This window comes from Crocodylus porosus, unplaced genomic scaffold, assembly GCF_001723895.1.
Source record: "Crocodylus porosus isolate Cpor-Errol unplaced genomic scaffold, CroPor_comp1, whole genome shotgun sequence".
NCBI lineage: Eukaryota > Metazoa > Chordata > Crocodylia > Crocodylidae > Crocodylus > Crocodylus porosus.
Window position 1 is genome coordinate 80847945 of NW_017728886.1, and position 27202 is coordinate 80875146.

The 27202-nt window shown below is 46.2% G+C and overlaps 2 protein-coding genes across 2 annotated transcripts in view; one reads left to right on the forward strand and one right to left on the reverse strand.

Moving 5' to 3' along the window:
* SLC25A38 (solute carrier family 25 member 38) overlaps window positions 1-9046 on the reverse strand; it is a 13452-nt gene extending 4406 nt beyond the window's left edge. The window contains 7 exon segments of the mRNA XM_019537573.1: window positions 931-1097; window positions 1861-2029; window positions 2983-3162; window positions 3662-3746; window positions 5849-5970; window positions 8853-8884; window positions 8887-9046. Coding sequence (XP_019393118.1) covers window positions 931-1097; window positions 1861-2029; window positions 2983-3162; window positions 3662-3746; window positions 5849-5970; window positions 8853-8884; window positions 8887-8914 — 783 coding nt within the window. The 5' untranslated portion in view covers window positions 8915-9046.
* A 6068-nt stretch (window positions 9047-15114) lies between these two features.
* On the forward strand, window positions 15115-27113 carry CASP14 (caspase 14). The gene is made up of 7 exons (XM_019537599.1): window positions 15115-15394; window positions 15799-15881; window positions 17933-18082; window positions 20302-20530; window positions 23205-23324; window positions 24718-24827; window positions 26760-27113. The coding sequence occupies exons 1-7, from the start codon at window positions 15127-15129 to the stop codon at window positions 26880-26882; spliced, it is 1083 nt and encodes a 360-aa protein (XP_019393144.1). The 5' UTR covers window positions 15115-15126; the 3' UTR covers window positions 26883-27113.
* The last annotated feature ends 89 nt before the right edge of the window (window positions 27114-27202 follow it).

The window sequence follows — 27202 nt, forward strand, 5'->3', positions numbered from 1 at the left end:
GGGACCTGAACCTGTTCAGCCTCCAAAAGAGAAGGCTGAGGGGGGGGAGCTTGTGGCCTGTTATAGTCAGGGGGGATCAGCAGGCACTGGGGGAGCCACTGTTCCCCCGAGCACTGCCAGGAGTGACCAGGAATAACAGTTACAAGCTGGCAGAGGGTAGGTTTAGGTTAGATAGCAGGAGGCACTACTTCACGGTCAGGGCGGCTAGGGTCTAGAACCAACTTCCAAGAGAAATGGTGCAGGCTCCTATCCTGGGGGGTTTTAAGAGGAGGTTAGAGGAACATCTTGCTGGGGTCGTTTGACCCCAGTATTCTTTTCTGCCATGGCAGGGGGTCGGACTAGATGATCTGCTCAGGTCCCTTCTGACCCTAGAAACCATGAACTATGAAACTACGAGGGGTGGAAGGGGGGCAGATGTGGGTTGCCCATTGCAGGCTTGGCCAGGGTGGCAGGGCTGGCTCCCCACCTCTGTGTTCAATCCCAGGGTGGGACATGGGGAGCAAATGACCACCCCCCCCCAGTGTCTCCACAGCCCAATAGGCAGGACCCAGCAGGGCAAGGCAGACTGGGGCCAGGTGCTACCCCCACAAGCCCCACACCACTATGGCAAGGTGCCCTCTGCGCCGCCACCCCCATTACTGCCGGGCAGGCAGGGGGCACTTCACCATGGTAGCATGACAGTCTGCCCCCACCCCACTCACAAATCTCGAGGGCATTTGCTCCCCATGCCCCACCCCAGGAATGCACATGATGAGGAAGACTGCTCTTCTAGAGGGTGGTGTGGTGGGAGCTATCTACAGCTCTGTCTTGCTCCCTACCTGGGCCCTGGTACTCTGCCAGCCTGCAAGGGGAAACCCATTTCCCAGGTTTTTCTCCTTAAAATCAGAAAATCTGAGTTTTGCCATGTTTTTAAAACAAATGCAGGCTCACCTTGTATATTAAGGCAATGACTTGGCCTGTCCAGCGGTATTTTTCAGGTGACAACTGCATGTGAGTTTTGATAACATCAGCAGGTTGCGTAGCCAAAGAAGCCAGGATTCCTGCAAAGATGCCACAGCTGAAGTTCACTAAGGGAATGAGGGCTGGATCCAACTGATCTGAAATGGAACAAAGAGAAAAACTTCTACATACTGCTCAATCTTACTTTGCAGCACGTGACTTTTCCTACAATCTCTACACCACACTGAACAGTTGTTGAATTATTAAATAATGAGAGGAATAAGAACTTTTAAAAGAAAACTGGGAAACTAACAGATGACTCAAATTAATATTGGTGTACATTAAAAGGGAGGGAAAAAAATCACTTCCACTGAAACTGGATTTGAAATAGAGACCTAGAAATAAAGACAGAGTGTTTTTCAATGGCAGAGGCTGCTGAGGGGGAAAAAAACAAAACAAATTGAGCAAGTCATAATTTAGTAGAGATTGCAGAAATGGAGAGAACTATACAGTGTATAAGAAACTGAGCAACTGACAATGTCACTGAGCAAGTTATCGCTGCTGGATTTTTCTGCCTCCTATAAAAGTTCTGAAACTGAAACTTTGGTGTTGCAACTGATCACACCAAAGCATGATCCTATCCATATGTAACCTAGACTAAAATCCCTTGAACACCAACATAAGGCTAGTTCATCCTTTCACATGACCTCATTCAGGACAAACTTATAGTTCTCTGAAAGAGACAGAGAAAAGCACCACCTAAGTCCTTTCAGAGATAAATTTCACCTCCCGAGACAAGGACAGAATAATTAAAGCAAAATGAGCTGTATATTGGAAGGAGGTAAGGAGAAGGAAGATTTGTATATTGCAGGGGGTAAGGAGAAGGAAGGTTTGTGTTATCATGTGCATATTCAGCCTTACCCTGAGGAGTGATTTTTTTCGTCTGTGTGTAGAACATCAAGTAGATGCCCGAGAAAGGTGCATCCCGCAGGAGTGTTGCTGTCAGCCCACTGTACAAGCCATGAGCTCCTTCTGTTCGATAGATATTCCTCAGGGCTCCATACACACTCCTGTAGCCATACTTTCCACTCTGCAGATGGCACATAAAACCAATAATTAACATTCCAGATACAGTGCCTCCTCAAGAGGAAAGCTTTAATGTAAAATCATGTACCTATACTCAAATGGAGCAATCACTTACATCACTGTCCCTGGGTGACACCACAACAGGTAGGCAGTTATAACAGATGCCCAGAGAGGCAGAACCATCAGAAACCAACCAGATTTTAAGGTCAGCTTCATACACTATAATTAGCATATTTTCCAGACACACAATCTGAAGCACATATAATGCCAGGTGGGATGGAATAGGAAGTAGTCCAGAGACACCCCATGCCAAATGGAGAGCTGCACCCTCACTACAGTGTTAACAGCAGAGCTTCCAATATGCTTTTCCATAGTTATGCTACTTTAACTTGTTGCATTATATAATAGTTACATTACTGTTACTTTTTGCTGACAATTAATATATTCTGCTCCATCCATTTTCATCTGATGTAAAGATTAAACCCAATCCTCTCAGAGAATTAATCATGTTGCCTCTACAACAGTTTCCAGAAGGAAACAAGCTATTAAAAGTGGAATTTGACCCTTATTTCCTGCACAGCCAGTACTATGAAGCAAACTTGTGCAATGGAACTAATCCCTAATATCCGGTAATAATACTATATCTGTTTATCACTAACAAGGCTTAATGCCCGAGATAGTCACCTTGCTCACCCTTGCTATGATGGTATTTGAAAGATTTTACCTACTCATGAGAGAGTTCTTGCATCAAAAAAGCAGTAAGTACAATTTTTCAGTCTAGCTAGCATTTGAACTTTGCTTCTTCTGTGTTAGGTGCTCAAATGCTGCACGGAGGATCTCCACTTCTCACTCACATATCTCCCAAGAAGGAGTTCCATTTTGTTATAGGAAGGGGCATGGAATCAACACAAAAGTTAACCACAAGGGTAACAGAAGAAAACAAAGGCTTACACTTACCTCATACCGTGTCTTTACTACTGTTATGGGAAGCAGGCAAACCCCTGCTACTGTGCGAGAGCTTACTCCCAGAAAGACCGACTCCAGTGCTGTGGGGGAGCAGTCCATGAAAAACTTCTGCTTCATCATGTACAAGGTGCTGAAGTAAATCCCAACCCCAGGGATGCACCTTGCAAAGGACTGCAGAGTGAAGAGTGAAAATTGGAGATAGTGATTTTCCCCTTCTCATGTTCTATGGAACAGAGTGTTAAAATTTGCTATGAGGCAAAGGAAAAAACTGGTACACTGTAGAAAAGTGAGATAAACAGAAATTATTGCAATCCCCAACAACAACGTGCACACTCAACAAGTGACATGAGTTTCAGCTGGTGCACCATCACTATAAATATATACTCCAGGTTTTTATGGCAAGATTTAGGTGCTGATTCACTGAGGACTGTAAGACCTAGGTGACTTATACGGCTAAGTCCCATTCTAGGCACTTAAATAGCTCAATAAATTGGCCCCATCACTTAGACGTCTAAGTCACTTAGACGTTTGCAGCAGCGAGCAAAGCAGCACTTCCAGACCTTTAACAAAAGCTGAACCATAAGTACCATTTGATAGTGGGTAAAAAACAAAAAAACCCCATATAGTTTTACTTGCGCACACACACTCACACACAGTAATAGTCACTTACTGGAGAGGCCCCTTTCCAGAGCCCCAGGAGGCTTTCAGTGCGAACAACTCTAAAGAGCAAAGCAACCATCCCCACACGATGTGACCTAGAATTAAAAAAAAAAGAATTAAGAGGCTGCACTAAAATTGTTCTCCCTGGAACCCACTCTACAGCCCAACCCTAGTCCTACTTCATCCACCCAGGACTTCCCAACTATACATCTCCGTGCATTAACTACAGCACCTTAGAGCCTCCACCTCTGTTCTGCCATTCCTTTGTCCAATCAATGCTCTCTTCATCCAAGATCCACAGGGCCATGGTCATTCCTACTGCTTATCTACTGATTATGACATTTCCTCTTGATAACCCCATAGGAGCAACTAAGTTATGGGTGACACTGTCATTCATCATCATTGGAGTGGATTACTACCAGGCATTATATTAGGCAAATGGACACAGCTACCTAAATTTGATACTCTTGTCATACCTTATGTCCAGAAAAGAGTATAGCAATTGCACAGGATTCTCCATAATATAACAGTGTGGAAGGGGACAATCTCCCAGGCCCAGTTTGGCCTGCCCACCTGTCTTTGGGCAAGCTGCCTACCTTACTCATCTTCCATGCCTTGTTGTAAATTAAAGATGTTAATTAGGCAGGAGACTGCCCTGCGAGCGCCCTGATGTCAAATGGCAGAATACACATGACTCCTACATCTCCCTATCATATCCCATGCCTCACTGACATTTCCATGAGTTGTCTGGCTTAAGGCTGGGCCCAACTCAGTTGTGTTAGGCTTCTCTCGTACTACCCTATATAGGGTTTAACACACTGCCATACACAGGGCCTCTAGCACTCCACCTGTTCTCACCAGGCCTCTTCCACTCATGCCCCCTTTTGGACCTCATTCACCCTGCCCTGCTCCCTTGAGCAATCCTGGAAGGCCATCAGGCTCGACTCCGTACTCCTCGGCCAGCCCTGGCACAGCCTCTTGGGCCTCTCCTGCGACCCCCATCTGAACAGTGGCTGGGCAATTAGCCAAATACTGGACCAACTCCATCCCTGGCCCTCACCAAGTAACACAGCCCACTGGTTCTCAATTTGAGGCTAGTGACTCTCCCCTTTCACTCGTGGCTCTCTCTCTCTCTGCCACCTCACTCAGCCTCAGGCCCACTTGCGGCCCCAGGCACCCTAAGGCTTACCTGGATCTCTCTGCCGCTTTCTCCCAGGGCCTCAACCTCATTCTCTCACCCCTTTCCAGGGCTCCAGAGACTTACAACCCAGTGGGTCAGGTGCCCCTTGCATGGGCATGCCTCGCTCCACTACTCCTCTCCAGGGTCTTACACCCCTATGGGCTTCGGCGCCACCCTTGGGTGTGCCTGGCCCCACTACCCACTCTGGGATCAGGTGCTTCCCATGGGCGTGCCTGGCACCACTCCCCTCTGATGTTATAACCCACTAGGATGGTGAGGGCTGGGGTTAAGGCACCCCTACCAGCCTTTCACCAAGTAACTGGCCTGGCATGTCTTAGGGACTCCCTCACCACAGGGAGTCCCACCAAGCCACCCTTTCCTGGCAGGGTGCAGTTTCAGGTCATGCCCAGGACCAGGAGTCTCCTGCCATCCCCATAGCTCCTGCCCTTACCTCCCAGATGTCCTTTGAGCAGCAGCGCAGCTAGCTGGTGTTGCTCCTTCAGCTGCTGGCAGCAAACTGCTCCCCAGCCCAGAGAGGCAGGATCTTAAAATGGCCACCTCATCAGAGCTGTCCTGCACCCGTTCACCGCCTGTTCTCCTCCTGACAGTGACAGGCACCAACAGTGCCCTGCCACCCACCTTCCCCCTTAAAATTGGTTCCTAGTGGGAAGGCTTTTCCCTGCTGCTTGCAAAGCAGGCTCACTCAGAGCCAGCAACAGCCCCTAAGTGGTGAGCACCCCGCTCGTGCTTCGCCGCAAACAGACATCCAGCTAATAAACAATGGATTACCTATGGCATGGAAAGGATTGGACAGAACTCTTGGAATAGGATTTCACTACCATCTTTCAAAAATATTAAAACACACCATACTGTTCCTCATACAGACACTGTTCTACGAAAGCCCCTCTCTCTCATCTACCTGCTCGGCAGCCAGCAACATCTGACTGATACCCATCAGCTCTACAGCTTAGCCAACAAGAAAATGAGACCATCATGACGGAAGCTGCAAGCACTTACCCATTGATGGATGGCTGCAAGGTTTGCAGCCGAGTTTTGATCAGGTCTAGGGGCTGGAATAGAAGCGTAGAACAGGTCCCACTGATGGAACCACATACAAAAGCCTTCAGCACCGGATGCATCTGAAAAAGAAATCCGGACTTTTCAAAAACCCATCATAAAGGTGGCAGCTTTGTTAAGAACTGTGCAAGAGTTAAAAAGCCAAGTGATACGCTACACAGCACAGAAACATAGCATGGAGGGATCTCCTGAAACACTGCAACAGTTCCATGCGGTCTTAAGCAACCACTTTCAGAAACCAGTTTCAGAAACTGACCTAACTCCATCTCAGAAGCAGTAAGGTTTTGGGCCCCACTAGCCCTACTGCAAACAAGATTCTGGAACAGGCTCCTTTCAGTTACAAGCCTGTTTCTCATTTCCAGACTATATTTATTTAGAACCATTTATGACCAAATCTGGTGTCAATGATGTCCTGTTCTTTTCTCTCCCTGATGTATTTATAGCAAGAAAGCATATCCCCGCTCAGGCATTGTGGGATCTTGCCAGTTATCTGGGATCTGAATGCTGGGCTCAATATTCTTCTTGCAGTTCCTTCAGCTTCACGACTCTCCAGTGCCTGATATAAAAGAACAACATACTCTAAACAGGCTACAAGATTGTGACTGGGGAGCCTGTGACTCTGCTCCTGAGCTTCAGTGAGTCTTTTACTGTAGGATAAGTGACACGCATAAGCTATCTTACTGTAGAATCTGCCAGGCTAACTTGTCTCCTCAGCAAGAAATCCAGAGACTGTGGAAAAGCAGTCTTGTTTTTCCCCTCACAGCACTTTAACAGCCAAAAACACCCATGAAAAAAGAAGTGCAAGTCTACAATAAAGCCACCTCACATGATTTATATGAACAAAGAGTTTCTATGCCCTCCAAACAGTCACGTCAAATAACACATCCTGCTAACATAACTTTGGCAAGGGGACCCACCCCAGGAACCTTGTGACAAGCAGGTTTTCAGCTTCTCTCAAAAGTGTTTTTTAACAGCAAGTCTTCTTAGATAAATTATATCCAAGTAGCTTCTAATATTTAATTGGGACCATCTCTCTCTCTCTCTAATAGGTTGCAGATGACTCCTGAGATTTCTTGAGGATCACTGTTCTTAGAATACTAAACATCAAGATGCCCTTCCTCCCTTGACATCTGTGCATCCAGGGTAACAACAAGCTCTTTCATGAGAATGGGAAGAGTGGTAAAAAGGACAAAGCATTTGAGTTCCCTTAAACCAGCATTTTTCAACCCATGGGTCACGACCCAAAAGAGGGTTGCAAAAGTATATGAAATGGTCGCGAACAAAAATGGAGTCTCCTTTAAAGGAGAAAAAGTGCATTAGTTTTCCCCTTGCAGGCTGGCACTACTTAGGGCCCACCATCACCTATACACCCACCCCCTGCCCTATACACTGGGGGGGCTGGGCCTGGGGGAAGCAGGTTGGGAGTGAGGGGCACTGGGTCAGGACTGGCCACTGATGCTTATAAATGGGTCTGGTACAAAAAAGGTTGAGAACCACTGCCTTAGACAACTGGGATTTCCACATATGCAGCCCCATTCATGCTAATTCTCACTTTCTTTTTTGAAAAACAAACTAGCCAGGGTTTTGTTCTGAGGACAGCAAGGGAGATATTATCAAGTAATGCAGAAGATACAAAGGCTTCTTAAAAATCTTGCCATACTTCTCAAACCTAAAGACCCAAGAATGTCTTGCAAGCTACATACACATTACAGTATAAGAAGCTGGTGGAAAAAGCTTCCCACTTAAAACCCCATGACCTTCTTTTCTTCCTGTTTTAGCCAATTTAAGCTGTTGATGTTATCTTATTACACCCCAGTACCTCTTTACCTTCATGGTGACAGAAGCAACCTTGTGCATTTAAGGTGTCTAGAGCACCAGGAAGCCCCAATCCTTTCCTGAGGCCTGTCAGTGTTACTGTTGTACGTGCAGTAGTAACTGTTTGGAGCCTGCTGCTGGATAGTTCTTGTATTTCTACCCTGAACGTTAATTAGACAACTGCTTAGATGTCTGGCTAGTTTACAAACATGGAAACGAAGCTGCAGCTTGAAGCAAAACACTTCCCCTTCTCTCTGAGCAGCAGGGACGTCTTCACAGCAAGCTCCATGGCTTTGCCTGATGAAATCCTCCTGCCCACTGGACATGACAGAAGGGAGCAGACTCAGGGAGACTCAGAGCCCCTGGGGAAGGCAGGCCCCGGCATTCACCCACGCTGGCAGGACCAGGGCTCTGAAGAACTGCGGCCAGGCCCTGCTCAGCCCGCATTGTGACCCTGCTGAAAGCGCTGATACACTCCTCCGGCCCGCTAGTCCAACCAACGCGGCTGGCTGGGCTGGCTTTACCCCCGGGCACACAGGACCTCGCCACGGGCAGCGCAGGCCTCTGCGGTCCCCCCATTCAGCCCCGACCCTCCCCTAGCCCTGCTTAGCTTACGGGAAGAGGCTGCGAGCGCTCGGCGCGGAGTTCGGCGGCCCCTCCCCACGCAGCCGGCAGCTGCTCCGCGGCACCAATCCGCGCCTCCGGCAGCGGCTCGGCCATTCCACAGCCGAGCCCTAGCGAGAACCGGAGCGGAAGTGACACCCAGGCACGCCTCCTGTGCCAGCCAATCGGGGGGAAGGAGGGGAGAACCCTCCCCCAGCCCCGAAGAGTCGCGCGTTAACCCTTTCCTCGCCATGCTGCTATTTCTCTCTCTCGATGCATCTCTGTATTTATTTAGATCTAGATAGACAGCTATATAGAAGTGTAGGCTATTTCCTTTTGAGTCCCCCCTGACAGGGCTGTGCTTTCTGGTCCCCTCTTGGGGTGTGACAGACAGACCGATCGATCTAGAGATATAAACAAAGACTCTACGGGAAAGCCTCTGCTTCCTGACTGCCTTCCCACGCCCATAAAGACCGCGCTCAGGGAGGCGGGCGCCCGAGGAGCGCACTCCCCTCCACGCTCTTACCAGCAGTGTGCCCATTTTCTGGCCTACATCCGGAGCAGAGGAGGCCGGGATTTCTGGAGCATTTCAGACACCGGATCAAGCAACGAGGCCGGCTTAAGAGCTCCAGTCCCGGGCTCAGCTGCCCGGTTCCCCAGCCCCACTTGCGCCTCGTCTGGCCGGAGCGGGGAAAAGCAAGCTTCACTTCCGAGAGCCAGCCCCGACAGCTGTGCAAATCTCGGCGGGGCCGCTTCTTTCCAAAGCCAAACGTAAAATAAAGGCGGGAATGGCAGCTGCTTGCTCCGCGCGCCTGGGCGGGGCGCCTGCCGGTCCACGCTGCCCAGTGACACGCGCCCACGGCCTTGCTGACGGTGTCCGCCGGTGGTCCGTGTCCGCCCAGCATGTTTCCAGGCCTGCTGGGCCCAGGCCCGCCCCGCCCCGCCCCTTGGTCCCCCTGCCGAGCTCGCACAGCCTCAGCCTCCCCCGCGTCCTCCAGGAGCTTTTCCGGCTCAGAAAGTGTCCAGCCAGGCACTTGGCAAGCTGCTCCTGCGCCACCTGCTAGGGAAGGCAGGCCTTTTGGCTCAGATCGAATTAAGTTCCTCAGCCTCTTGCCGGCTAAGATCAAGCAGGGGCATCCAAATCCCAACACCTCCAGTCTTGGGCCTGCCTACGTATAGGATGCCTGCCAATGGGTCTAGGGCAGGGGCAGGCAAAATGCAGCCCGCAGGCCAGATGTGGCCCACCAGGCCATTGCATCCAGCCTGCGGGACCCCTAAAATTTTAGAAAATAAATACTAAGCTGCCCCGGCTGCCTGTCACGCGGCCCTCAATAGCATGCCAAAACTCAGTAAGCGGCCCTCCTCCCAAAATGATTGCCGGTTTAAAAACAGTTGTACCATGCCAGCTCGTTGCCGTGCATGCTTCAGGGTCCATTGCGGGGAAGAGGCCAGCACTGTGCTCCATTGCTGGGGTATCCATCCCCAAAAAGTCTGGCATCCAGCTTGGGAGGCAGGAAGGGGACGAGTGGAGGATCAAAGGGGGGCACGCCCCTGTCCCTGTCCCCATCGTGCCAGGCCCAGCTGCAAAGGGAAGGGTGAGGAGCTGCATGAGTGCAGTGGCCCTGGTTTGGTGGCTCTGGCCCCAATTTTGATTTGCAGCATGGGGGGTTTTGCATAGTTGATGGTAGCTATGAGGTGGGTCTCAGATTAGGTCATAGCTCAAGCCTGTGGAGATTTATTCACATTTCAACAGGCTTTCAAGAGAACAGGGTAGGTGCCAGTTCACGGGAGTTTTATTATCTCTTGTGGTAACATCAACCAAATAGATGATGGAAGAAACTGCATTGCATAGGGTTTCTAATTTAATAGTCCTTCAGGAGGGAGAGGCTATGGGAAATTCGAACCTCCTTAATCTTTTCAGGAAAGAAATGCCTATGTAGTTGATAGTGTCCTGTCATCAGTCCTGGAAATGTGGCTCTTGCAGAAGTTAAGCTGGCTTCCTCTTCTATATGGTACTCTCTTCTTTTTCGGACACATGGGCAGGCTATTTCTGGTACTTAATGCTGGTAGAGGGCCCAGATCTCCACTGGATATCATTAACAGCTGTGTGAATGTGCTTTGGAAAGTAGATACTCCCTCCCTACCAGTTGCAGCACCAAACTGCAAGAGCTCGAAGTCCCCAGTCCTTCAAATTAGCACAGAGCCACTGCCCCCAGTTTTGAGGGAGAGAACAGATATGGGAAATGTATGGCTGCATCTGATGACCTGCCACACGAAAATATCCATGTGTCAGTGTCCCGTCCCACTCGGTGGGGTGAAGGGAGAGGTACTTTTGCAATCCTCTGTGTGGCGTGGTTAGGCAACACTCTCAAAGTGAACAATTCACTGTTTTATTTTGGTTAACTCAATAACAACATTAAAACCCTTGGTCAAAACTCATTACTAGAAACATTCGCATGAGGCAAGGAGAAGGAAGGAAAACTTGAGAGAGAGAGAGAGAGAGAGAGATATTACCACCCCTGGATCCTGCATTGTCGGCGCATGTCTCCGTCGCTGGCGCTTCTTTCTTGATCCGTGGGTGATGGGTCAACGAGCGCGCATTTTTTTCTGTTCGCCTTTTATCTTCTTCCCTCATGGTGGTTCCGCCTCTGGCTGTCGTCACTCGGACTTGCGCAGTTTAGAGTTGTAGAAACTTCCCCATTTGAGTCGGTGGCCTCGTTGGGGGTTTCTAATGGTAGCTGAGTTGACCAAAATGTGACCTTTGTTTGGCGCATGCTCAGATTCGCAAACAACCAACTTTATACAAGATGCAGCTTAAGGAAGCTGGTACAGTGCACTGATCTGCATTGCTTCCCACTTTCCCCAGCACTTGTTACCACAGAGTCAGCATTTGCAGTAATGTGCTTGCTTACAACGTTTGAGACAAACCATTTAACTTCAGGCTGTCCCAGGTTATTTCAAATGTTTAGGCAACTTTCAAAACAATTCAACTCCGAGTTATCACAGGCAGGCAGGCACATTTGTGCATGTTTCCCTTAGCCTACCAAATGTAAGGGAAATGTTGGTGTAGCTAGTTAGTTGAAAAGTTCACAAAGCAGTGTTCAGTCAGTCACTGAAGAATCTAGTGATACCTATTATGCATGTGTGAAAGGGAAAAATGTAGGCTTTAGGCATGTAATGCCTGCTCTCTAGGAGGTGAGCTCTGTTCAAGAGCTTTTCCCTGGCCTGAATGGGGAGGAGGGAGGAGAAGACAGTGGAGTGGAGGAAGGCTTCTTTCTGTAACTGGATTTGACCTACTGGATCAGACCATCTGTTTAAACAAGGTGTTTGTCCAATTTCAATATCTGCTGTCATGACACTCAGTGCCCATTTGAGTTTCTTCATGTCCTTCAAAATAATAGCATTAAAGGGTATAGAAAAAGTAACAGAGATTAACAGGGAAGATGCCCTCCTGTTAGGGGTGTACTGCTAAAGAATTTTTTCGCCAATACCAATGGACAATTATTATCCAGCCATATTGGCCAATACTGATCTGACTGCTGACATGCAGCTCCACAGCTTCAAGAGCAGCGTCCATCTGGTAAGTCTGTAGGGAGGAAAGGGCATGGGAAAGTGAAGAGGTGTGGGGGAGAAGATCAAGGCCCCCATGGTGAGGGAGGGAGTGGGGCTGGGGTTGGGGCTGGGGCTGGGGCTGGGGCAGGTGCAGGTGCTGCCCAGCTGAGGCAAGGTAGGACACAGCTATGGATGGCTTGTCCAGAAGGTGCAGGGGGCAGGGGCAGCTGTGCATGTAGTAAAATAATAATAATCTAAAGCTGGATCCTGCATTACTTGAAAGTAACTGTGTGACTCACAAAAACAAGGACTGCAGTAGTGGACAGATATTAAGAAGTTTTGAGTGTTTCTTCATTTTACAGCCCTTTTATCACAGTGATGATCTCTAAATCTGTCTTCATCTTTACTCAAGAAAGACATTAACAAAGCAAAAATAGTTTTTTAGGAAAATTAAAAATGTGTTTCTCACCATTCCAACACAGTTGAACTTCACAAAAACAAATTCCTTAAGTTGCAAAGATAAGTGAATGGACATGAGGAACACAGTTCTACAAATTGACAGGACAGTTGTAAGTAAAATCATCATGAATAATTGTGGTTTAAGTTAAGATGATCTAACTAAAACCATCCAGAATAAAGAAAATGATCATGTTGGCATTTTTATATACCTGGCGTAGATGCTGCTATGGTGACTCTTGAACAAAGACTGGCACACAGCACATGGCAAAATGAGGTTCTGAGGGGTATGCTCTATGCAACTGATTAACATGGCAATACTTTCAGCAAGCCAAAGTAACAGTTAAAATGACCGTAGCCAATTGGCTGCCAATTATCACCACAATCGGATGAAGCATTAGATTTAAAACTCCTTGGGCAGTAGGAATTCATCCTAGCAAAATTTTCCACCAAAAATGCTTCTCAGCCTCCTGCATTATTTTTAAGACCTGAAAAACATTATTGATGTTGTATTTAATTTGAACCGCTGTTTTGTGGCTGTACCTTTTAATGGACTTAACTATAGTAAGTACTTTTGGATGAGACAAAGTCTGTTGCAAAAGTGAAAATTCAACCCTAATGGAATTGGAGACACCACAGTATAACCATGGTCTTGTTTTTATACCCTGTGTTGTCCAGTGAGGTACAAAATACATAAAATCATAACCGCTAATAAGCAATATTTTTGTAAGATCTTATTTAATAAAAACAATTACATATAAAATGTTTATTGTGGTCCCATCTTCAGTTGAAACATTATACCATCACTTTTTCCTTTGATGCTTGCCAGAGAATTTAGGCACCTTTCCAGATGGAGTATCCACCAACAGTGGGGTTTTCTTCCAATATATAGCCAAACTGTATCCAGTAAATCCTTCAGTCACTTGAATCCACAGCTGGAGTACTGAATCCAATTCTGTGCTTCACAATTTAGGAAGGATGTGGAGAAGCTTGTAAGACTCCAGAGGAGAGCCACGTGCATGATCAGAGGGCAAGAGAACAGGCCTTATGAAGACAGGCTGCAAGCTATGGGACTCTTTAGCCTGGAGCAGTGCAGGCTCAGGGTTAATTTGGTGGCAACCTATAAGTACATCAGGGGTGTGCATCAGGATCTGGGGAAATGCCTGTTCACCAGAGCACTCCAAGGGATGAAAAGGTTCAACGGTCACAAACTCCTGCAAGACTGTTTTATGCTGGAGGTAAGGAAAAACTTCTTTACTGTCCGAGCCCCCAAGGCCTGAAACAAGACTCCCCCCAGAGGTGGTGCAAGCACCTACTCTGGACACTTTCAAGAAACTTGTGGATGTTTATCTTGCTGGGATCCTTTGACCCTAGCTGACTTCCTGTCCCTGGGGCAGGGGGCTGGACCCGATGATCTTACAAGGTCCCTTCCAGCCCTAATGTCTATGAAATCTATGAATCATGAAAGGCAGGTTCAGCTTCCAATCTGATGCTGTCATCCACAGAGCACTACACCCAGTTCCATAACAAGCCTGCTTTTAACCCACAGTGCTGATTGGATGGGTTTCAAATGGGATCCAACCCTCAATTCTTTAATTTTCTTCAGAACAATTAGTTAATTCACTTCCAAACACAACCTAGAAAGTTGGCATTATATACTCCAAATGGGATACTAATGGGATTCCCTGGAAAGTAATAAAAACAAAACCAGAAATTGTCAGGGTTATAAAGAATACACACATTACCACCCTGTAAATGTCATTTGGCTATGCAAGTGGTGCCTTTTACTTAAGTTCTCACATAAAACACCACTTTTTACTCCAAGGATTAGGGCATTTTCCAGTCCAAATTGGACAGAAGTGTCCTGGTCTAGGATCCACAGACAACTCTAACTTTCAGATGGTGTATGTACAACACTTTCTATTACATCTACATGATATTCATATGCATATACACTTTTAATAGCAACAATAAACCAGACAACACAAAACAGATAAGACGGTTTTCATTGCCATAGGAAAGCCGTGGTTTAGGAGAAGAAAATGCTGATGATTCCATCTGTTGTGCCACGGCCTCACATTTAATCTGTTTTCCTATAAAAGATAAAAGAAAGAGCTCTCCCTTTGCTGGGGAAGGTATTGGTAGCCTTCAATTAAAGCTAGCTCTTCAATAATTTCACTTTTTGTTATTTTACCCCAAATTGAAGAAAATAGGATGGACAGCTTATAGTTAGGTTACTGGCAGCCCTTAATGAATGAGCATGGGTAGGGTTCTCCTGCCTGGGGCTGGGCTTGAGGCCGCTGAAGCAAACAAGCTTCATGGGTCCATCTACACGTGCGGAGTTGACTAATTAGCTCTGCAGTAAGGCCTGGCGTACACATGCCCAGGTATTAGGGTGCAGTAAATTGACTAGTTTTGCTGTAGGCTAGTGCTATCCGGGACAGTGCTCTCCTAGGCCAGAGGAACTGATGCCAGCACAACAGGCGTGACAGGGGCTGGGGGCGCTACCGCTGGCGAGGCGTCGGGGGTGCAGGCGGGTGCCTGGCTGCGGCAGCGCACCCCCGGCGGTCGGCGCTCGCCGCGGGCATCTGCAGGTGGTCGCCGCCTCCCGGTCAGCGCTCGCCACCGCCTGCCCCCTCCCCGCGCGGCATGCACGGCCCTCCGGTACACTGGAGCGCCCCCCCCAGCCAGCCCCTCAGTGGCTGGACACTGGCGCTGCCGCGGGGGGGGCGGGGGGCAGCGCGCCGAGCGCGGCTCCTTCCTGCCGAGAGCCCGCCCCGCAGGGAGCGGTGATGGCGGCGGAGGCGCGGAGGCTGCTGCAGGCCCTGGACGAGCTGGACCAGGCCCAGCTGAAGGCGTGCCGGTGTCACCTGGGATTCCAGGGCCGCGTCTCGCAGGCGCGGCTGGAAGCGGCGGGCTCGCGCGAGGAGCTGGCCCAGCTGCTGCTCCAGCTGTTCCCGGCCGCTGGCCAGGCCGCCGCGGTGCTGAGCGAGGCGCTGGAGCTGAGCGGGCGCCGCGACCTGGCCGTGGCGCTGCGGCGGGGGCAGGAGCACGGGCCAGGTACTGGGCGGCACGAGCCTCCCCATCGCGCCGCCGCTCCCTGGCAGCTCCGCAAGGCCGGGGCTGGCCAAGGGCCTCGCTGCGGCCAGCGGCTCGCCACGGGCTCCCTGGAGAGCAGCTCCTGCCTTTCCGGGGCTGGAGGGCAAACGTTTGTGCGGCCTTTGTGCTCCCTCCTCAAAACCCGCTCCCTCCAGGCCGTGCCAGCCCTACCCAGCTGTTGCCGGCCAGCCTGTGCAGCTCTGGGGAGGCGAGCCCCGGGCAGGGGGAAATGGGAGTCGCGTCTAGACAGGCTGGAGACCATGTAGATATGGTGCCCTGTGAAGCAGGCTACACAAGCAAAAGCAAACGCCCGTGACCTTACCCATGCCTTGAGTCACACTGACGCTTTTGTTTTTTAAATGCAGGCTCAGTGGCTGTCCCAACAAAAGAGAAATGGCAAGCTGCTCAGCAGACACACGATGAAATCAAGAGCAGCCCCGATGAGCTGGTAACTGGTTTTGATGTTATTATTTTTCAGTTCTCTAGGTAACAGTGTAGCAGGCAACCTGAGTTATACTAAAGCTCTTAGCCATAGTCTAGGCCAGTGTATCTCAACCGGTTGTACGTGTACCCCTGGGGGTACATGAGATGTGGGCAGGGCAGGGGCGATGCATAGGAGGTGTATGCAGGTGCATGTGCACCCCCTGCGCATGGCAGTACACCCCCTGCAAAAAGGTGCTGCCAACACTGTCAGCAGTGCCTGCGGGCAGTTGCTGCTTGCCACGCTACCACCAGTGATGTCTGTGGGCAGTCCCTGATCACCCCGGCCGTTGTCAATGCTGCTGGCAGTGCCTGCGGGTGGTCACTGGCCCATGGTCAGTGCTCACCACCTCCACCACCAACAGTGGCATCTGCGGGAGCTTCCTGCTCACTGGCACCAGACTCCCGCCGCTGTGCTCCCCCAGCCAAAACCAAAAATGTAGTAGGATTGGAGTACCTTATCTAAAAAGACAAGGTATAAGTCTGAAGGTTGGACAATTTGGCATGTTACAAAAGTAACGGATAAACAAAGGGAAAGGATCTGTTCGTGCTGTTACTGTTACAAACTGAGCTTTGGGCTGGGCAGGATTGTTCTTTGGGACAGTGCCCCAGTGGCAGAGAAAGGGCAGTCTGGGGTAGCCCAAGAAGTATTATGCTCCCTAATCCCATTCTAATCTGCTCTTTGTTTAGGGGCTAGTACTTGATGCAGGATATTATTTTACATATTAATTAATAAATGTGCATAGCTGATGAAATTATATCTTCTTAGCGTGTGTAATTCATGAATGACAAGCTTTTATTGGGTATAGATTGCTTTTGAAAAGGGAACTGGGACTAAGGAACCAACTTCAAAACCTCATCATGTGGTCTGGAGAATGGAATAAATCAACAGGGCATTGTATGTGGAATTAAAGGCAATGCTATTTTTATGCCTAAATTGTGAGTGCTGAAAATACTCCGCCCAGCCTCATGAAGTGATGGAAGACAAAGAAAGACAGCATGGAGAATTCTGGAGCTCTTAGCAGTTTGCTGAAGTTACTATATGCCGTTGGTGTACCTCAGTTCTAAGCATTTATCAGAAAGACTCTTATTTCCCTCATTTCTACAGTTGCACACAACTGCTGCATCCTAGATATCACATAATTATTATTTAAATATGAAAAAATCCCATTGAAGATAATGGCAGCTTTGCAACTTACATCCACAAATCTCAATTTCACTCCATTTTTCTAGAAATGGTGTATCTGGTTCTGCCTGAATAGACTTCAGTTGGTTTGCAGAGCTGTAACTAAGGGCAAAATAATTCCATGAGTAGAAGCCTTATCCTCAGAGACAAGCCAAGGATATAACAACTAATTCCAAAGGCTGAGGGATGAGAAGCATCCTTCCTTTTCTCCCTTTAAAGAATTTGGTCCTCATAGTCACCTAATTCATCTCCTATGAGGATGTATTTGTTTCTTGTGCTTAGTTTTTATATTGTAATAACGCCCATGTGTTTAATATTCAGGGATCAAGACACTGTTTTTTACACCTGAAATGTACAAATAACTTACATAAAAATCCTGAAACGCTGAATGCATTTCTATAAACAGCTGCTGCTAATGTTAAAGAATACTTTAACTTTAAACTTTTGGTCTGATTCTCCTCGTGGTTTATTGAATTTTATGCTGTTGAGGTAAATTAAATCCTAAATTAGGGTGCTATAAGAAGGAAGAGAATATGCTTTTGAGCTTGTCAAGACTAGGCTGTAAAATGGTGCTGAAAGTACCTTGACTCATCTACAGGTGCAACTGAACTATTTTTACCTTTGCTAGTGCTGACAAGAGTAGACAAAGCCTGATCCTACAGATGGTTTCTATGCCCATCTCCACTTAGATTTTGCTATACTGTTGCAGGATAGGGCTCTCAGTCATTTACATTGCATGGAGAAAAGTGCAAAGTGTTAGATCAAGGTTGTTCTGTCAAGCTGCAGATCTTACATATGTGTAAGCATTTTGTCTTATTGGTTTGAATCAACAGGAAGAGTATGACATGAGGAATGGACGCATGGCTTTCTTGATGTGTGTGAAAACAAATAGACCTGGTGCGGAGAAAGATATTGAAGTAATGAGGAAGTTGTTTCAACACTACAACTTTACTCACCAAGAATGCATAAACCCCATTGGGCAGGTAAATCCAAGTTCACATAATAAAAAGAAGAAAGTTTCAAATCAAGATCTTCCTATACCTGTAAAGATTTCTCACTCAGAGATGTTTAAAGTTGTTGAGAAACACTATGATGTTTAGATGTGCTTGACCACCATCTTACTGGAGCTAAGGAAAGACAGGACTGAAGGTGACGGCATTGAACACCTGCATGTTAGGGTGTGAATCATACCGTGAAAGTTTTTACTTGCTTAACTTCTAAAGTTAGCATTCCTCACATGCATGTCCTCTCTGTTTAGGGCAAGAGGTATCTGCTGAGCCAAAAGAAAAGGCTTGCATTTCTGAGTTCAAGCTCATCCCTGAGACTATTTGTGCAAAGCTAAAAAGCTAATTTATCTTTTCAAATGAGCCACACACTCCTGGCTCCTGCACAAGTCAGTGGAAATTCTTAGCCACATGATTCCACAGTGTCAGCACCCTCATGACCCAGGCAGTCGTCCACTGCCCAACACTGCCACTCAGAGACTGGGGAAGAGCAGGGTAGGAGCAGCCCTGGATTAAACTTTCTGTTCCAGCTCATATTGCTGTTCTCCCAGTTGCACGTGTAGAGGCTGTGCCCAGGAGTAGTTTATGATGGCTCAGAGTGCCCTGAAGTTCAGCACTTCAAACTGAGTGCATTGACACAACATATTTACTCCACAGTCAATGCCTTGCCTCTACACATATAGCCCTATTAGGCCAGAGTAAGCTGATGAACTTTGCAGCAGAGTAGGACCTGTAAATACAAGGACTATCCTGCTGTGTTGTTTTTTTCAGTTTGCAGTACTGCACATATAGATGCTGATGTGACTGGCTAGGACATGAGAGTGCTTCAATGCGAGGGCTGCCTGCTAGCTAGCTCCACACAAGACCACCCTTGTGCCTCAGCTGGTCTCTGTAGCATGTTGAGCCAGGTCAGAAGAGCCTCATGCTGGCGGGTTGACCTTTGGAGTGCTCCAACCCATTTCAACATGTTGCAGTCCCAGGCACACATTCAAATGGCAATAAACTCCAATGCAATGTGCACTGGAGTTTAGTGCCCTGTGTTAATAGCACATATAGACGTGCCCGTTATTTGGAAAGTGGGATGTGTTGAGCCAAAAGAAAAGGTTTGTGTTTATGATTTCAAGCTCATCCCTGAGACTATTTGTGCAAAGCTACAAAACTATTTTCAATTTTGAAATGAACCACACAATCCAATGGGAATTTTTGTTGACTTCATTGCGCACAAGGTCAGGTCCTCAGGATTCTGGTGCAGGTTCTGGGTGCACAAATGCAAAATGTACACCCAGATGCCATGCCTGGCTCCCTCTGATCTGAGACCTGAGGAAGGATGTCTTGCATTTGAAACCTTGTGTAGCTTTATCTCAACCACATAGTTGAACCACTAAATGAGTTTGCCCTAAGAAATCCTTGCTTCTCTCAAACACAGAAGTGCATTCTGATCATCCACAATGCTTCGTCATGAATGAAGGGAAAGAAAGAGCTGAACAATTTTGCCTGTTTGGAAAGGAACTATTTGATTCTAAGTTTTTATTCTATATTATATAATTTAAAAAGTTGAAATTAGAAATAAGTCTTTTTGATAGCACTGCAACTGATACCATTCAAACAAATACCATTTAATGGGAAATTTGGAATTTTTTTTATTATTCTAGAAAGAGGAAAGAGTAAGAGCATATTAACTTTGTGTTGTGAGAATCCTCCCCGCAGACTAAACATGGCAGATCTCAGAATCTGCTTCTCATCAAACAGCAGAGGTCCATTCCTGATATATTTCAGTTTCCTAGGTTAGCTTCATGCTTGAATTTACCTCATCTGCACCTGATTTACACTGAATCCACCTGGGTCAGATTTGGCCAATGAAGGTATATTTACAGACAGAAAAGAATATGAGGACCAATGCCTTCAGTGGAGTTACCCCTAATAACACCAGAATGAAAAATGAGAATCAAGTTCAAATGTAAGCAAGTCAGAAACGTATAGCACTAGGCTCTCCTTCAAGAGGCACTGTAGGACAGCTCCTTCTTGCTCCTGTTTACAGGTGACTTCACAATACAAGGTGCAGTAGTGGTTTCAAATAATTCTGTTTGTCTGCTTATTGTCCTCCTTTTGAGCTCTTTGTTTTATTTTACATAATCAACAAAACATTATTTTATGAAAATGGTTTTAATCAATACATCTACCATCATCCTTTTCTCCAGGATATAGTGCCAAAGTTGGAAAAATTCCGTGATGGAATCAATCAGTCGGCAGATGTCATTAGCTGCTGCCTCATCACTCTTATGAGCCATGGGAGAGAAAATGGCTGGATTTGTGGGGAAGATAAAGACAAAGTTAATCTCAAAGATATATTTCCACTCTTCAACAATGCAAACTGTCCAAAACTTCAAGGAAAGCCGAAAATCTTTATCATTCAGGCATGCAGAGGAAGTATGTATTTTATGAGTCATACCACTTTATGAGTGGTACTGGAGCTTGTCATTTTACAATGAAGGTATCATTTTGGGTCTTTGCACAAGGTGTCCAGTATTTGGAAGTCTACTCTAGGAGTTTGCTGCAGTTCTCAGTGTTATCATGTCATTGTTGGAGAGCAGGATACATTTCCCAATATTGGCTTCTCACTTGCATGGCAGGCAGTGCTGAATACACCATCATAAGAGCATGTTCCACTCAGCACAGTGCCTCTTGGTAGTAACTGACACCTAGGTAAGTTTTGCTTTAGCAAAAGTCTAAACAAATCTAATGCAGTCTTCTTAACTGGGAGAATGGTTATGAGAAGCACCTGAAATAAGGCAATTTTTCATGCCTTATTGGAGGGATGAATGCATGACTTAGGGTGATGAGGAAAAATCCCAAGGGAGGAGATGTGAAGCCAGGCTTCTATAAGAACCTGTACCTTTTGGTTAAACTCCCATCTTAAGTCTGGCCTTGGTACCTGCAGTTGTGTACTGATTAGAGTTCTGCTCCACCTCCTAAGAGAATCAGCTTAGTTAAGCAACTCGTTTATTTTCCATTGCTTGAACAGTAGCTTCAGAAAGGTTTCCCTTTTTGTCTGCTTGTGGCCATTTGCTCTCTGCAAGATACAGTATTTCACAAGTGCAAGTTGATTGCAATTGCAATTGATACACTAAGTTGGACATTTAGTATGCTACACTGATACACTAACTAGACATTTAGTATGCTGCTATTGCTACTTGAAGACTGTGTTCTGGAATTGCAAACACCCTCCCCCCCTCCCCACCCCCCCAAGGAATAAGTCAAGGGGGAATGAAGTTTTCAATGTACAACAATTTGAAGGTTTGATAACTCTTCAGACCTTCTCCTGATCTTCTTACCCTTGCAGATCTCCAACTATATTATGGCAGTCTACCAAGAAAATCTCTTTTGTGACATTGCTGAGAGAGAGATACGGCCAAAGCCAGAATTCTCTCCAGTTCAAGATAATTTCAAGTTTTAATTAAAATCATTAACATTGGTTTTGGTGGGATAGATGCTATTTGCATGACTCTGGAAGAACCTGCTAAGACAGATTGAAAAGTGAAAAAAATACTCATTAAAAATATCTATAAACTTCCAACTGATTTCCATTCAGGTTTCTGCCAGATAAAATATGAACAAGCAGAACATGTGTGTGATATCTGTTATCAATATTTTTCCCTTTTGAATATTTTTCTCAAAATTATTACTTTCTCTCTTTTGTTCTTTCTCCTTCTTACCTTAGAGTTTGTGTGCTTACAGTATGCATATAGCTGGGAGTTTGTCAGGTTGCCAGGATAATAGTGCCATGATATCCCTTGTAGTTTTGACATAGAAGAAATAAGATTCTCTTTGTGATATACTGTAGTATTATTATATTATTGGTTGGGCAGTCAAACAGTTAAAAACTTTGATCATGGTTAGTTCTGCATCCCGAAAAGGAGTTGACCTTGCCTTGGCAGGATGCAGGGTACCATGGGGTCAGGAATGATGGGTAGCAGCAGGGCTGAGGGTGGCTGTCGCTTGGGAGTGAGGTGCAGACACACACACACACACGCAGAGTGCCCAGCAGGTAAGTCTGTGGAGGAGGAAGGGGGAGCGAGCAGGGGTATGGATGCAGATCAAGGCCCCCAAGTTGATTGAGGGAGTGGGGCTGTGTTGAATGGGGCCCCAGGGCCAGGGTCGCTCACTGGACAGAGCTGCAGGCACCTCATTCAGTGGTGTGTGGGGTGCAGCTCCCCACCACTGTGCACACCCCTAGGGAAGGCATGAGGGGCCCTGGTTTTGTGTGAGGGGTGAAGGCAGGCTGCCTGCTGCAGGCTGGGGCTCTGCACCCTTCTGCCTTTACCCTGGGAGCTGCACCATGGTTGCATTGCATGTCCCCTGCCTGCCCGGTGGTGGAAGGCACAACATGGCATTGTGCAGATCCTGGGGGAAAGGAAGCAGGGCACAGAGCCCCAGCCCACAGTAGGCATCCCACCCCTGCCTTTGCCTTGCTCAGAAAACTGGGTGGTACATGCCCTCCATGACTCCCCTGGGGGGTCACACAGCTGCGGGGATCCACATCCCCCCAGTCCTCCTGAACTCATGGAAGAACTGCTTGTGGCTCCATCTCATCACCTGCCCTGGCCCCAGGCCCTGCCCCACTGTGGGGGCCATGATCTGCCCCCCTCCCCGCCCTTTCTCTCCCCTCTCCTCCCCTCCCCTCTCCTCCCCTCCACCAACTTGCCTGCTGGGCAGTTCTCTACATGCAGCTGGGCTATGTTTCTGGCCATGTGCAGGCTGTGGCTGCTTATCTGTGCCTGTGCCTGCACATTTGCCACCCCCTACTGCAGATGTCTGGAGTCCATGCTGGGCTGCCCTGTGGTCCTCTGTGCTGCCACTGCTACTCACTGGGCAGCCCAAGGGCAGTGGAGTGGAGCCCAGATGCAGGCTCCAAAACTGTGTGCGCGACTAATGTGTTAAAAAAAATAATGTAAGAACTGATTAATCTGTTAATTGCACAAGTTAACTGCAATTAATTGACAGCCCTAATTATTGATATATTATTTGTTTGTGAAACATTTTGCACTGTAGTAGACTGTCACATTACAATATGCTTAAACATATGCTTTATCATAAAAAACAGGTAACAAAGATGAAGGAGTTGAACGAATGGACAATGCTTTCCAGGAATCTGACGACATGATGGATTCCATGAGGCTACCAACAAGTAGCGATTACTATATTGTATATTCCACTCAGAAGGGTAAGAGAGTTTAGCCCAAATCTGGCTCTGCATGTCCTGCCTCAAGATTTTACACCACATCTACACATCTACAATACGGTATCTGTACCCCTAAATTGTGAATGACAGTGACTGGGAAATAGCCCCCCAAAAAAGACAGAGATCTTTATGAGTCCTTCTCATCCAGCCCCTGTTGCAAGTTATATAAACACTAAGAAGTTTTGTCAGTAAAAGTTGGAATTGGCTTACAGCAGCCAGTAGTACTACATGCTGCCATAGCACATGCAGTTATGTTGTTTCAAGGCAGCATGTCCATAGGTAGACACCCAGTGGTTTCTATACCACCATCTGTCCCAGTGTGCTGTGGGAAATTCAGCAGTGCATTGTGGGATGCATTGGGATCCCAGGGAATTGTAGGTGCTCCGAACCAATCTTATATCTTTTTATCCATTCCATTATATCATTTTTCCACCATTGTTTTCCTTCCCTTGTTTTTACTGTTTTCTCTCCCAAGTCTGAATCCAAGTGCTAAAGAGGTTACAGTTATTTTAAACTTCATCCTGAAATCAGGCTATGCAATTCTTTTATATTTGTCACAGAGTTACTCTGTTTACAGCTGTGCTACGTATCTTGAAACCAATGTCTATATATTGACCACTTTTATAAGGACTTCCTCAACTGTGCTTTGATCCTGGAAAGTTTTGTTAACACACATTGACTTCTGTTAGCATAGACATTTATTATTATCCATGTATAATTATTGTGCTTCTTTTCTCTATATCCTTCCTATATGAAGACTTATACTGGTGTAGCTAAGGTATGAAATTCAAGTAACATAACCATATAACACTCTGTGTGAACTCTTAGTGTGGTATGAGTGTGCTTTTAAGTTTTTTGCTCGTGATATTTAGCAGTGCATGTTAACTAAACCGAAAAACCCAGAAGTGTGTGCAGACGTGTGCATCATACCAATAGAGCTACACTGGGGAACTAGAGATATAGGTGCTTCTGCTAATCCCATTAAGGTCCTATTTTAAGATATGCAATTGCTTAACTGTGCATATATAAATAGAGCACACACTTAGCAGGGAAAATGCTACTTTATGCCATTACTTTCTTGTGGAAAATAAAATACACAAATGCAAATCACCAGTCCAACTTGATTGGATGGATAGAGCTGTATTCTGACAGTTCCTTGCCTCTTTCCTCCATACCCTCTGTGATGTCAAGTTCATTGCAAGAGTCACTGAGCCACAACTCAGATGACATTTTCATGGCTGTGGGGAAGCTTTCCCCTTTACCTTCTCAGAGGCCAGGCAATATTTTAAGAAATTCATAAGCTGCATTTGACAGTTAACATTCATTTAAAAAATAGAATAAAGTTGAAAATTCATTCTCTTTTGCCTGTCTATAGGTTATGTTGCTTTGCGTAACGAAAAACATGGATCAAGGATGATTGAAGCAATGAATGAAGTGTTCTCACAGCATGGCATGAAGTGGCACCTTGGGGATTTATTTACAAAGGTAAGTATGTAACAAAACTGTGTAAAGAATATATCTGCAAAGTAGCCTGCATAGGAAAACTAATGAGGTATCTGCTCTTTTTTGCACCATTTTCATGTGTCCAAGTGAGCTGAACAGTGGATATTTGGACATTTTTCTTCCGCAGCTAATAATCATTTGATAGAAAACACAACTCATTTAAAGATTCAGTACCATGTGCTTTCAATTACACTTTGTAAAAGCTTCCAATATGCCCTTATGCCTGCAACACAAATAGGGAAGACTCAACTTGACATTCCTGATTTTTCCAAATCCAAGAAGAAATACACAAAGAATGATATGCCTGCCTTCTGTATGACAACCATCCGTCCCCCTCAGTCATGGTGTATGCATGAGGGTCACCCATACCTTCAATGCATATTCCTAGGCAGGAATTTATGGAGAAGTAGAGGCTGCCCAGACCTTTCATTCTCCCTTTAGGCCACTGAGATGGAATCCAAAGACCAGACATTTAGTGCCTCCATGGCTGTAGCTGTATAAGTATCTGGGAATCAAACTCACGTGTCCTGTGTGGTAGATAAGGATGCTACCACTGAACCACATGGTACTCCTGTTTTCTGTCTACAGATAAGCAATAACAGACTGAGTTAAACACTGGTATTTTAAATTTCCTTTCCTGGTCATTCTTAATTGTTGAATATATTGAGCTTGATGCTCCAAGCTATGCTAGTCTACATCAGCTGAAGATCTCATTCATTAGGGACATCTAAAGTAATAACGTTGATATAACTATATACTATTGCTAAGCTGCAGCAAGTGAAATGAACTTTTCATGAACTATAAAATAATGTAAATCTCCTTAAAACAAGTTGACTCAATCCAAACGGTGACTCAGAGCAGAGTTCATGAGTGAGCTGGGTTTATTTGACTATGAAACCATGGGTAACCACAGAATGGTAGGTCTGTGTGCTCAGTTTCATTACCTGTGGCTATTTCATTCTTCCTTTTGAAAAGAATGTACCATGAAGACGACATTGGAAGATGCAGGTTTTCTTTTGGTGTCTGTTTAATACTGCTCTGAAAATTAAGGGGTTAGAGTTGTCTCAGGGGAGGCAGAGCAAGCAGTCTCATCAAGCCAGAAGGAAAGACACCATCAATCCTGTTCACAAGTGTTTCTTATTGGTTTCACTGACTTTTGCCCAGTTTTCTAGCAGGAAGGTACCATACTATCTCTGCCTACACTTCTTACACAGCTTCCCTCCCCAGATGGAAATGCAAGTATATAACAGGACTTGATGTTTGTATGCCCTGACAGGAGTTTTTGGTTTTGTTGTGTTGACTGAATTCTACACTTAGTTTATACAGGTTCGGTTCAGACAGACGCATACAGGGTATCTCTTCACATGATATTAGTTTGCACCAGACTTTATTTTTCCTGGGTGGTATGTCTCAGTGTGTACCCAGGACTACAGCATGTTAAGCTGGGTTGGAGTAGCCCCAGCTTGCAGGAAGCTGGGGGATCACCCTACTGGCCTGGAGCTGCTCCAATGCAGCTCAGCATGCTTTAGAGGAGCTAGCTGGGGCACAAGGATGCTTTAGTGTGGGGGGCTAGCTGGCAGGCAGCCCCTGACACTGAAGCACCTTCATGCCTCAGCCAGCTCTGTCAGCGTCTACATGTGCATTGCGGTGCGCTAAATAGTGCTGCCACAGGACAGTACTTATATGGACAAGAACTATCCTAGGGCTATGTTTATTAGTTTACTGCAGCCCCACATGGCCGTACATGTAGACACTGAGACTTTACTGCACAGCTAATTAGTCAGATCCTCAGTAAAAATCTTGTGTAGATGTGCCCGCAGGCCACATACCAGATTCGGTCTGTGGATATACCACGTATTGTGTGTAGATTTCGAATTAAGTGAACTTCATTGCTTACCTGTTTTTATTCTTCAGGTAAATAAGGAGCTGATGCAGAGAGATTTCAAGATAGACAACCACATTGTGAAAGTGACAATAGTCATGGAATCCACTTTAACCAAGGCTGTGTACCTTACACCTAGACTGGCTAATAAGTGAAGATTCATTGCCTATTGAATAGTTTCCTTCTCACAAATTATTGCAAAACTCTTTAAGAAGTTCCTTTTAAACAGCTAGTTTTATTGATTTTTAGCAGCTGTTTGATGTGATTGTTTTAATAAAAGTCCCATTGTTAAACATTTTTATAAGAATTTTGGAAAATCTACTTTGGGGTATTACTCTACTTCATTTATACTGTTTAGAAATAAAATTAAACCCTACAAAAAGTTGCTTGTTTTCTGAAACTCTCTTGTTTTTTCCAGGTCTCTAGAGAACACTTTTTTTCTCTGTAGTACTATTTAAATCTCCAAAGTACTTAA